At 39.1% G+C, this 12,416-nt stretch overlaps 2 protein-coding genes across 3 annotated transcripts in view; one reads left to right on the forward strand and one right to left on the reverse strand.

Moving 5' to 3' along the window:
- Positions 1-12,416, forward strand: part of LOC137037931 (CUGBP Elav-like family member 3) — a 72,273-nt gene that overhangs the window by 16,629 nt on the left and 43,228 nt on the right. For both annotated transcript variants that reach the window (XM_067412347.1, XM_067412348.1), the window contains exons 4-9: positions 8,369-8,421; positions 8,549-8,675; positions 8,790-8,965; positions 10,659-11,013; positions 11,205-11,465; positions 11,767-11,955. In XM_067412347.1, coding sequence (XP_067268448.1) covers positions 8,369-8,421; positions 8,549-8,675; positions 8,790-8,965; positions 10,659-11,013; positions 11,205-11,465; positions 11,767-11,955 — 1,161 coding nt within the window. The remainder of the gene's footprint in view (positions 1-8,368; positions 8,422-8,548; positions 8,676-8,789; positions 8,966-10,658; positions 11,014-11,204; positions 11,466-11,766; positions 11,956-12,416) is intronic.
- Positions 1,081-4,506, reverse strand: LOC137037932 (E3 SUMO-protein ligase ZBED1-like). The gene is made up of 3 exons (XM_067412351.1): positions 3,497-4,506; positions 2,414-3,042; positions 1,081-2,326 (listed from the first exon to the last, which is right to left on the reverse strand). Exons 1-3 carry the CDS (start codon positions 4,473-4,475, stop codon positions 1,940-1,942), a joined length of 1,995 nt encoding a protein of 664 aa, XP_067268452.1. The 5' UTR covers positions 4,476-4,506; the 3' UTR covers positions 1,081-1,939.

Here is a 12,416-nt window from a genome sequence, read left to right on the forward strand (position 1 = left end):
GTACAGCGGACAGCTATTACAAAGACTACTTACCACTGTGAAACGTTCTGCTCAAGTCGTGCTTGCAAAGTTGGTTCCAATTGATTGGCTTGATCATCCTCATTGAATCCGAGTTGGGCTCGAACTAATTCACTTTATTATTATTATTAACTCTGTGTTTACAAATGCCTTGGAAGCCGAAGCTCGCAATTATGTAAGGGGTATTACATTTCCGACATGCGATTGAGGTGTTTGGCCAATCACAGTGCACAGGGTCAGCTGGCCAATCAAAGCACACTGAGTTTTTCGGAAGCAGGGGCTTTGTAGAAATCAGCACCTTTCAGACAGACTGGGAATAGAGGAGATACAATAATGTACAGTATGTAAAAAAGAATGTGTTTTTTGAACATTAAAGCATGTTAACCTATTCTGTTACATGCAATAATCAAAATAATGAACTTGTAAAATAGCATCATATGACCCCTTTAAGGATGTGTTAAAGGGATAGTTCACCCAAAAACGAAAATTTGATGTTTATCTGCTTACCCCCAGGGCATCCAAGGTGTAGGTGACTTTGTTTCTTCAGTAGTACACAAATGATGATGTTTAACTCCAACTGTTGTGTTCTGTCAGCCGTATAATGTGGGTCAATGGGAACTTCTTTTATAAGAGTAAATAAAACTTGCTTAGACAAATCCAAATCAAACCCTGCGGCTCATGACGACACATTGATGTCCTAAGACATGAAACGATTGGTTTGTGTGAGAAACCAAACAGTATTTATATCATTTTTTACCTCTAAAACACCACTGTCCAACTGCGTTCAGCATTCGCTTAGTGAGGTCTGATCGCGCTCTGACAACGGAAGTGATGTCTCTCATATACTTCAATGAGTGCTATTTTTGATCATTTCATTTTTGGGTGAACTATCCCTTTAAATTAATGTTGCTCTTGACAATATTTTACATGCTTGTCAGTATGTTTTTGAGTTTAACATTAATAGTCTTAAAGGGATAGTTCACCCAAAAATGAAAATTTGATGTTTATCTGCTTACCCCCAGTGCATCCAAGATGTAGGTGACTTTTTTTCTTCAGTCGAATGCAAATTATGATTTTTAACTGCAACCGCTGCCGTCTGTCAGTCAAATAATAGCAGTAGATGGGAACTTCAACTATAACAGTAAATAAAACTTGCTTAGACAAATCCAAATTAAACCCTGCGGCTTGTGACACATTAATGTCCTAAGACACAAAATGATCGGTTTGTGCGAGAAACCGAACATTATTTATATAATTTTTTATAAGGCTGAACGATTTGGGAAAATAATCTAATTGCGATTTTTTTCCCCAATATTGCGATTGCGATTTAATATGCGATTTGTTTTGTAAAGATTTTTTTTATCCTCTTTTTTCCCCAACAAAACGTAATGAATTATTTAAATATGACCAACACAATATTAGATGCATTTAGTGTGAAATGTTCTTTCCCATAGGCTGGGCCTATTTGTTATAATTAAATTAAAACATGTATGACTTGAAATAAATGACATTTTTATTGAACTGCTCGTTGCAGAAACATCTATGGCTTTGCCACTGTGCATTTCAATAATTTAAACAAAGGTATGCGCACTTTGTAAACACTGTGTGCAAAATTTACAGTCTGAAGAAAAAAATAATTAAAAATAATAATTATCTTACTGCTCCAAAGTCAGTAACATTTCACACAACTGCAACAGCATTTGCTTTGAAAATATTTAGTAAAATCAAAATAAATAAAGTTATAAATAAAAAAATGGAGAAATGCACTTTTAAATTAGACAAAAACTATTTGAATATTATAATTTGGAATAGATCAACCTCACTTATCAAGTACACAACAATAACACACCACACAGACTAAAGTTCACTACGAGTATGGCACTGCCAGCTATAATGATCCAACAGTTTTGTTCTCAGTGGCTCACAGGTTTTTTGCTAAGAAAACCAGAATATTGACTTTTGCTGGCTTCAAGGATGAGCGAGTGCAAGTCACAATATTCCCTCCTGTGCTAAAAAGACGCTCTGAGGGAGCGCTTGTGGCAGGTACACAAAGATACTTGCGGGCCATGATGCACAACTGTGGGTAGCTGATCTTGTGCACCCTCCACCAAGCCAAGGGATCATCTTCTCCATCAATGGTAGGAGTCATCAGGTAATTGTTTAACTCTGCCTCTGCGACATCTTCAACAGGCAAAGAAGGAGAGGCTGCACTGGTCTTGAAAAAACTGCCAAGAGACCTCTTCGCCTTTTCCCCCAAGGGCTGTGCACTTTGAGGCATCTGAACAGTTTCAGTACGAGACCTCTTCTCCTATTAGATAAAAACAACAGCCATTAGTTTTCCAGTTAGATTTTACAGAAAAATTGTGTTTTTGTGAAATACATAATTATCATTTACCCGATGATATGTACGCTGTGCTAAGTCTACCATCTCTGTCTTCAGTCGGGTCTTGATAGCAGGGATGTTGTCAGTACTGATGTACTGTATTTTGAACCTAGGGTCCAGGAAACAGGCAACATCCAAAAGCTCCTGGATGTTTGGGTCTCCATATTTATTATTGAGGTATGCTAGGACTTTGGTTTTTATTGATTTAGTCAGGTCAGTGTCCTCAGCATCTTCAGCCAGGACTGATGTGGCAAAAAGGTGAAGAACTGGCTTGAGGTAGGAGATGCTCACATACTCCTCTCCAGAAAGAGCATCAGTAAATTCCAGTAGAGGATGCAGTGCCTTGTGAATCGACTCCAACACATCAATATCTTGCCAGGTTGGGATGAGGGAGCGTGCATATCGATCTCCAGACAATACCTGAGAAATGGCTTTGGCCTGTTCAAGCACTCTAGCAATCATCATTTCTTTAGATCCCCATCTTGTTGGGCACTCCGTTATGAGGTTGTGCTCAGGGAGTTTGAGCTCCCTCTGTGCCTCCATCAGTGCTGCCTTCTTCTTCCAACTGTGGGAAAAGTGTCCCACCAGCTTCCTGCACAGTGCTGTTGCCCTTGACACTCTGTCATCTTTGAGTGCATTTTCTGAAAGAAATAGAAAGTAGTGTATTACACACAATTAAATTTGAGTTTTGTGATTCAAGGCTATCACTATTACACACTCACATTCTCTGTCATTCTAAAATGCACACATCCACACCCCTGTCCTCTCTCTCTCTCTCTCTCTCTCACACACACACACACACACACACACACTTTTTGTGTTTATTTAGAACATGTAAAAAAACAAAAACAAACAAAAAAACAAAAATGCAGGTGGCCATTCCACAACAGACATAAAATCAAAACATAATATATCAATTTACATATTAGAAAAGGAGTGGGAGGAAATATTAATTTAATGAATCCCCAACTACACATAATTTATATATTTGTATCCAGCTTATTACTAATCGACGCATCTCTCTCTTTTGCGCGCACGCACACACACACACACACACACACACACACACACACACACACACACGACATAACTTACCAATGGCAAGATGTAATCTGTGCCCAAAACACTGGAGCCTCGTCCATTCATTAAGCCGCGCAGCCAGAACCATATTTGACGCGTTGTCCGTCGTGATGCAGACGTGATTCTCCTCGTGGAGATCCCAGCTGGCAAGCCCTTCTCTCAGGCCGGCTGCAATATTTTCCCCTGTGTGGTCGTCTGGGAAGTAGGTAGTTTGTAGGCAGCGAGCTCTGAGGTTGAAATCTTCATCAATAAAATGGACTGTAAGACTCTGGTAAGGCTCAGCTGTGCGGCTTGACCACATATCTGTAGTGCTAGCAAAAAACTCCACCGTTTTAACCTCCGCGGCGACTTTCTCTTTACACTTTTTGTACAGCTCCGGTATGGCAGTCTGACTGAAGTATGTACGGGAGGGTATATTGTACCGTTTATCAAGCGTATATGTCAATGCCACGAATCCAGGCTTGGTCACCGTGCTGAGAGGCATCATATCTTTGGCTATGAACTCGGTTATTGCCCGAGTGATTTCCCCGTGCCGTTTTGAATTACGTTCATACGGAGTGACACTTTCGAACATTTCGGTCAGTGATCCCTGTCTTGAGGTATTTGGCCTGTCTGGCGCACTGGTGCTCGGCATTTTGGTCATACAACTGTCATACATTGATTTGTGGTATTTTTTTAAGTGCTGAAACAAGTTTGTAGTGTTACCCCGTGAAGTCGCAACGGGAGCACGGCATGCTCTGCATAACACCTGAAGCTGTGCAGCATCTTCTTTTTTGAAACCAAAATAGTTCCACACCACCGACGTGCTGTTCCTCTTTGAGATTAAAGTCGCAGCTGTGTCAGTTACTGACTGTTCCGTCGAGGCAGAGGCCATTGCGCTACAGGTTAAAGATGAACTGACAGGATGAAAAGTTGTTGCAGCCGAGTTCTCCGCTCTTTCGCTTGCGTCACGTGCCCACCTCAAATCGCGCACGTTGCGATTAGAAAATCGCATTTTCTCATATCGCGATATTATCGCAAATGCAATTAATCGTTCAGCCTTAATTTTTTACCTCTAATACACCACTATGTCCAACTTCGTTCAGCTTCCTGTTAGTGAGGTCAAAAAACGCGTTCTGGTGACGGAAGTGATGTCTCGCCCGTACACTTCTGTTGTCAGAGCACGATCAGACCTCACTAGCTGGAAGCTGAACGAAGTTGGACATAGTGGTGTATTAGAGGTAAAAAATGATATAAATACTGATCGTTTCGTGTCTTTTTTTCTTTTTTTTTTTTTATTGAAACTTTTGACATTTACAGGGTTTAAACATAGCAAACACATCTGAGCAATTACAATTTAAACTCTCTTCAAAATACACATTTAAAATGTTACTAAATATTCATTATTACGGCTAAATTTAACAGAGAATAAGAATAAATAAAATTGTATCACCGTTACATTACTATTCAGTCTTTCCATGCCAAATTCCTTATTCCCAGTGCTAATAAATGTCTCTCTCCAACTCCAAGATAAGTAAGAAAGGGGTCCCATATTTTATGGAATTTAAAAGGTTTGTCTTTTAATGCTGTTGAAAAAGCTTCATATGGAATAAGACCTTTGATTGTGTTAATCCATTGTGCTATTGACGGGACTTGGTCTGTTATCCAGCATACAAGTATGCATTTGCGGGCACAGTGGAGTAAAATTTGAAGAAGATGGGTCCCTTGAAATCTGGAAGGGAGTTCCTGGTTCATGCCAAGCAAACAAGTCTTTGGTCCTATTTCTAATGAGCAGTGAAAAATTTTCTCAAGTTCTTTTACGACGCCCATCCAGAATTGTTGTATTTTCAAGCAGCTCCAAAAACAGTGGAATAAGAGTTCCTTCTAGAATTTTACATTTATTACAGAGGTTGGAGAGTTTTTGATTCACTTTATGTCTTTGGACAGGAGTAACATGTAGACGATGAGCGATTTTATACTGCATTTCCCAGGCAGAGTTGCTGGTAAGATAGGAAGGCATCTCACATATGGCTTCCCAATCAGTCTTCTGAATTTCTTCTCCAAAGTCCTTTTCCCATAACACCCTAGTTTTTTCTGAGCTATCTGTATTGGCCCTTATCAAAATATTATAGAAGATTTTGGATACAGATCGAGGTGAAGTAATTTTATTCAACTGTTCCTCTATTGGGGAAACGCAGAATCCACTTGAACAAACTCTAAGATTTTTTGTTATAAAGCTGCGGATCTGATGGTACACCAAGAAGAACTTCTTATTGAGTTCAAATTTTGCAGTGAATTGTTCAAAGGTCATTAACTGTTTATTCTCTATCAGATCACCTATAACATGTATTCCTTTGTCTCTCAAATGTATTAAGCCATCATTCATCCCCGGGAGGAAATCTGGGTTGTTATGTAAGGGTGTGAGAGGTGAAAGGTAGGAGTCAAGCCCTTCTATTTTGCGGACTAATCTCCATATTTTAGTCATATTCTTAAGAATAAAATTATCTTTAGTTAGAATTCGCAGTTTTTTGGGTGAAAGATATAGTAAGTTCTGTAAAGGAACTGGCCCGAGAGATATGGCTTCTGCGCTAATCCAAGTTGAGTTTGGATCATTTAAGTGCCATTCCAGTATAAAACGAAGATGGGCAGAAAGCTGGTATAGTTTAATGTCCGGGGCTGCTAGGCCTCCACATCTGCTCGACAGTGTTAGAAGGCTATATCTTAGTCTAGGTCTTTTTTTTCGCCAGATAAAGGAAATAATGAAGCCACGTAGCTGTTTTAGTGCTTTGTTAGGAATAATAACTGGTAGCATTTGAAATGGGTATAGAAGGCGAGGTAGAATATTCATTTTAACAAGGTGGACACGGCCTAATAGGGATAAGGAAAGATTACACCATCTATCTAGGTCTGATCTAATTTTCTTAAAAATAGGAGCAAAATTGGTTTTATATAGATTTTCCAAATTTGGCGTAATCTTTATACCCAAGTAAACAAAGCCCGCTGGAGACCATTTAAATGGGTGAGAGATTGTGGGGTCATGGGAGTGCAATTTACTTAATGGCATTGCTTCTGATTTTAAAAGATTTATTTTATATCCTGAGAAGGAGCCAAAATTGGAAATTGTATCAATTAGATGTGGAATTGATTGTTGTGGAGAGTTAAGGTAAATTAAAATGTCATCAGCATAAAGTGAGATTTTATGCGTTCTCTTATCTAATCTAAACCCTTCAATGGATGGGTCATCTCTAATCGCCGCAGCTAGCGGTTCAATAGCTAGCGCAAACAGCAGTGGTGACATTGGACATCCTTGCCTTGTACCGCGTGCTAATGTAAATTCTGGGGATTTAAGACCGTTAGTGATAACTCTTGCTGTGGGGGAGGAATAAAGAATCCTTACCCATTTAATAAATACCTCACCCAAATTAAATTTAGAGAGCACTGAAAATAAATATGGCCATTCGACCCTGTCGAATGCCTTCTCAGCGTCTAATGAAATAACTAGCCCTGAATTTGTGCGATTATTTGAATACTGAATTATATTAAGAAGCCTTCTAACATTATGAGCTGAGGATCTGCCTTTAACAAAGCCTGTCTGGTCCGGATTGATTATTGTGGGGAGGATCAATTCAAGCCGGATCGCTAATATCTTCGCTAAAATTTTTGTATCCACGTTAAGCAGAGAGATAGGACGATATGATCCGCACTCCTCAGGGCATTTACCTTTTTTTAGGAAAACACAAATATTGGCTTCTGTCATGGAGCCAGGAAGCTGATCGTTTCGTGTCTTAGGACATCAATGTGCCGTCACGAGCCGCAGGGTTTAATTTGGATTTGTCTATCGAAGTTTTTTTGACTCTTTTTGTTCAAGTTCCCAATCACTGCTATTATTTGACTGACAGACAGCGGCGGTTGCAGTTAAAAATCATAATTTGCGTTCAACTGAAGAAAAAAAGTCATCTACATCTTGGATCTTGTAAGCAGATAAACATCAAATTTTCATTTTTGGGTGAACTATCCCTTTAAAAGAGCGTTTTAATATATTGTACAGTGGTTTAGTGTATTAAAGGGGGACTCGGTGATGTTTCAAATACACAGTTTGGAAGTTAGTCGGGCCGAGTCCAACAATAAACGTCTAACCAATCAGCATCAGGGGGCATAGGAGTTAGAATGAGCAAGAGGGACATCTGAAAATAAGAACTGCAGAACGAAAAATGGGACACGATACAAAACAGCTCAAAAGAATATCACGGGAATGAAGGTTTATGACTGGGCAAGCACTTTAGGACCTGGTTTATATTAGAAAAGCTTTCCAGCTCTGGAGAGAGCTAAGAGGGAAGGCCTGAAAACTGCTTTGATCTTGCTTATCATGTGAATAACACTGGGTTTTGATTGTCTGGAGCTGCTGTGCTGTTTGCGACTAACAACGAACACTTAGTATTTACTCTTGTGTACTGTATGTAAATTTTTTGTGCTTCCTTGTCGTTCGTTCATCAACTGCGCTTTATTTTTCGTGAAACCTTTTGCTGTGCGTCAGCTGTGATAAACAGACATCCACTCGCATTGCGTGTGTAACAGTGACCAGATAGTGAGAGTTGTGCAGGTAAACCACTGCGCACTGACGACCGCTAGAGAACGAGGTGCTTAGCGTCATTGGTAATGCATTCGCTTCGCATGCAGGCAGCGGTCAGGCAGTGGTTCGAGACCGACTCGGAGCAGGGTGGTTAGGATTGGAGTGTGAGCTTTGGAGGTGGAGCAATGAAGAGAGGGGTGTGTTTGTTTGGGTTGATTTCAGATATCAACAATGTCCAACAGCGTAGTTCAAATACTACTTACTGCAACTTTTAAAAGTTAAAAACCTATACAAATTTTTGTAAATTATTTTCTGATATGCCTCAATTTTTGTTTCAGCTCCAGTCAACTCCAGATCAGCCCTGAAATCTAAGATTGTCGCTGAGTTTGTGGTAAATAGTCAATATTCACACTAGACTTAAATGGCTTTTTGGCCCCTTGGGTTGGGGAAATTTCAAAATGATTATTGTTTTCAGTTATATAACTTCTAACCTTCTTGTTTTTATTTTTACCTGTCAGCCCTCAGGGTTTATTGAGCATTTGTCCAAGTACAGGAAGTCGATGGATGAGATTGAGCTCAAAGAGAAACAGTTAGCTGCAATGAGAGTGGATGTGTGCAGCACAGAGGCTCTGAAGAAACTGAAAGGTCGGTAACTTTTTAATATTCTGAATTTGATATAAATGGATCTGCATGAGTTATTATTGTATCAATGTTTTTCACATGTTCATGTTTTCGTTCTGTCTGCATTTCACACTTTAGACAAGGCAGGAGGTAAAAGGTTTTCTAAAGACTTTGAAGATGGGAGCACAAAGCTACAGGAGTTTGTTTCCTTTCTGGATGGAGAGGTCAAAAAAGGCCCTCCTTTGATGGAAGCTCTGGAGAGTGCTGACATTTTCTACGAGATGCAATATAAAGAGGTCAAGATTGTGGCTAAAGTGAGTATTAAAGATTAGTTTAATAATATTTTTTGGCACAATTTGAAATTATATTCTTAGTAGACATTTATCAGCTACACTTCTGTGCAAAATAATTTACACTGCAGTTTGCTGTCGAATATTACTAAATTTATGAATTCTCCACACTGGTAGACTAGAATAAATGTAGAGAGCCATCAGGTCATTTTAAAATGAAATGGCTACATAGGAAATAAGTAAAATGTTGTTTTATTTATATTTCCAAAAAGCACTTTATGAAATCAAATTATTTCCGTTTGCTTCAACAAGAGCTCTTAATCTCCTCACTCACAGCAGCCTCAGGCCTTCCAGCAGACTCATTATTTCAGTGCACATATAAAAAACTATCTTTATATTTGAAAGCAGCAAAAAGCCCTGTCAGAAGTAATGACCAAATGCTCATTTAATGCTTTTAGTGGTTTCAGCTGCATTGTGCCGCAATTGAATTTGTACAAAGACATTCAGGCTATTGTGTAGCAAAGTTGTTTTATTTAGCCTGTCTATGACAGCCACATTTGACCATTGCATAAAAATGACAAATATTTTTTGAAATTTGCACATTTCTGGGATAATTTCATTTGTGATAATTGGTTTTGCAAGGTTAGACATGTTTTTGATGGTAATGTATGATTATATAATTTAGAGTTGTCAAAAGTACAGACTTTGGTACCTAGTTGGTTCTGAAACGTTAAAAATTTGACTCTTTGAGCGGATTCATAAACACCTCTGACTGGCCATTGTGTTCACGGCTCATCGGATATGTCGATGATTGGCTTCAATGATCAACGCTGTAAAACGTTGTAAATTATCATCAATGAAGCCCTTCACCAAGTACTTACAGTTACACACGGGAGCGTTTGAAAACAGGCGTCTATCGCGGACCAGTCTGCTGATAGACACCTTCTTTCAAACGCTCCCGCTTTCAAATTCAAACACTTCCATGTGCTTTCAAATATTCCTGTGGGTTGATCATTGTAGCCAATCACAGACATATTCGATGCGTGCATAAACAAAAAGGCCAATAGATTTGTTTTTAATGCTTTAACGTTTTTTTTTAATTTCTTTAGGGAATTTCATCGCGAAAATCATGTTACAATGTCACAATACAAAGTCACAATATTAGTACAGTAATGAACAGTGATGTATGTTCGTATTAGGATTTTTGAAAATTCGGTTAATCTGTCGATTAAAAAAAAAATAAAAAAAAATCTTTTTTCACCCCCACGATTAATCGGATGAAAATGTCAAAGCACGATAGGACAAGACGCGATAAACGCTTATGCTTTTGTTCTTATAAATATGAAACATTCATATTCATGTTTCGGAGAACTTGGATCTGTACCTTTCCCGTAGCAGCTCACTCTGTGTCCTCCGCTATTTTCCATACATGTTTTGTCCATAGAAATGGGTTATTCACTACGGTAAAGCAGTGGGACTGGCTGATGGTTTCTGTGCATAGCGCGCAGACTTCTTTTCCTTTGCAGCTGTAGGAGTTAGTCCTGTATCTCGGTCTTCCCCAAGTGTACCTTCAATTCTTTGTCGATAATAATCGATTTGATCAATTAGTTGTTGCAGCCCTAGTTCGTATTGCTCAACCCTGAATACAAAGCATTTGTTGATGTGCAAATATTGTGAAACTAATAGTGGAAAATCTCTTTAAATCATGCATTTCCAGGCCTACGAGACATTTGCGAACCGGGTGTCGCACCTTAAGCGCAAACTCGATGCACTGAAGGCTATGTTGCCTGATCCAGATGACTCCCCCGTCCCCTCCCCCATTGAAGATGCCCCTTCACCCACCGGCTCAGAGTCACCTTTCCATGCTCTGGAAAAGATTGGTACCCCGGACCCAGAACTGGATGGGCAGGCGATGGAGGAGGACCTTATTGCTTTGGCTGATGCTCCGAGCCCCCTCTCATCTGATGGGGGTTCCCCACCACCAAGTGTCCCTGTGGGAGATAAAGACAATCGTGACATAGAGGACATGGAGCTCTCGGATGTAGAGGAAACAGAAACTCCTACCATCATAGGTACTATAAGACTTTTACTATGTTATATTTGACATTGAGCATGTTTCTCACATGTTAAGCTGTTAGGGTGCGTTTTTTTTTTATATATATATATATATATATATATATATATATATATATATATATATATATATATATATATATATATATATATATATATATATATATATATTTTTGTTTCCTCCTTGCAGTAGAGGAACATGTGGCCCCTGCTGTTGTGTCCAAACAGTCCTCTGTCACGCCAAATGTCATTGAATCTTCACAAACAAATGAAGACACGCAAACAAAGCAAATCGCGACCCCAGCAGTGGCAGTTCCCTCAACAGTAACAACAACGACAACCACCGCAACCACACCAACCACACAGTCTTTGCCAGTCAACCTTGCTGGTGTTGATCTAGGCAAGATCAGCTCCATCCTGAGCACAATCACAAACGTTATGAAGAACTCAGGTGAGATGTTGTAGTTTGATTTGTACAGCATGTTATACAAAGATTGAAATAGCCTATCAAAGTGAATATTGGTCAGATCCATGGCCCAGTGGTAAGCCGTGGTGCTCATTTGAGAGATGCAGGTTTGAATGTGGTCTGTGTTGTCTCACTCATATTCCCCTGATTTCCTGTCTCCTCTCTGCTATCTGTCAGTAAAAAGTGGCAAAAAAGCCCAAATGTAAAATAATTTGCATGATAGAATGAGATGTGAAATAACAAATTTACATTTTTATGTAACATCATGTATTCTTTTCCTTTGCAGCTGTAGGAGTTAGTCCTGTATCTCGGTCTTCCCCAAGTGTACCTTCAACTCCAAGCTCGGCTCAGAAGACTCCCACTACTACTGCTCCTCCAGCCAATCCGCTGGCCAGCATCCTTTCTAGGGTGGACATCAACCCCAGCACTCTGCTCAGCGCTTTATCCAAAACACAAACCCATGGGGGTTTTCAGGGTGAGAACTGGAAAAGCAAGAAAACCAAAGAGTTGGGATAAGAAATTCATGAACATAAAAGTAGTTGTCTGGTTAAATTGTTTTAAGTTTTCAAAATTAACCGTATTTTTCTTTTAATACATGTTTGCCGATTTCATCAGTGTATGTGATTCAGAAGAAAACATGTTTTACTTTGTAATCTTTTATCAAAATGTAATAACTTACTCAACCTTCGAAACAACTTCCTTCTCAGATTATGTAACCTAGGCCAGTAATCATGTTAATCAAAAGCCAAAAAGCTAAATAACATTTAAATAACAGATAACCATTAAATTACATTTTAAGTTGTTGTTTTAGGTAATATGTAATTTCGATAATGTTGCTCATAGTTAACGTGGTTATTTAATGCAGGTTAACATTACTAAACTCAGCAAAAAAAGAAACATTCTCTCACTTTCAACTGCTTTTTTCTTTCAAGCTAA

This window comes from Chanodichthys erythropterus, chromosome 15, assembly GCF_024489055.1.
Source record: "Chanodichthys erythropterus isolate Z2021 chromosome 15, ASM2448905v1, whole genome shotgun sequence".
NCBI lineage: Eukaryota > Metazoa > Chordata > Actinopteri > Cypriniformes > Xenocyprididae > Chanodichthys > Chanodichthys erythropterus.

Excerpts from the sequence above, each read along its gene's own strand:
- LOC137037932 (XM_067412351.1), bottom strand. The coding sequence starts at position 4,475 with ATGCGATTTTCTAATCGCAACGTGCGCGATTTGAGGTGGGCACGTGAC. Across the intron at positions 3,043-3,496 it reads CAGATTACATCTTGCCATTG|AAAATGCACTCAAAGATGAC; the intron begins GTAAGTTATGTC and ends TATTTCTTTCAG. Across the intron at positions 2,327-2,413 it reads CACAGCGTACATATCATCGG|GAGAAGAGGTCTCGTACTGA; the intron begins GTAAATGATAAT and ends TTTATCTAATAG.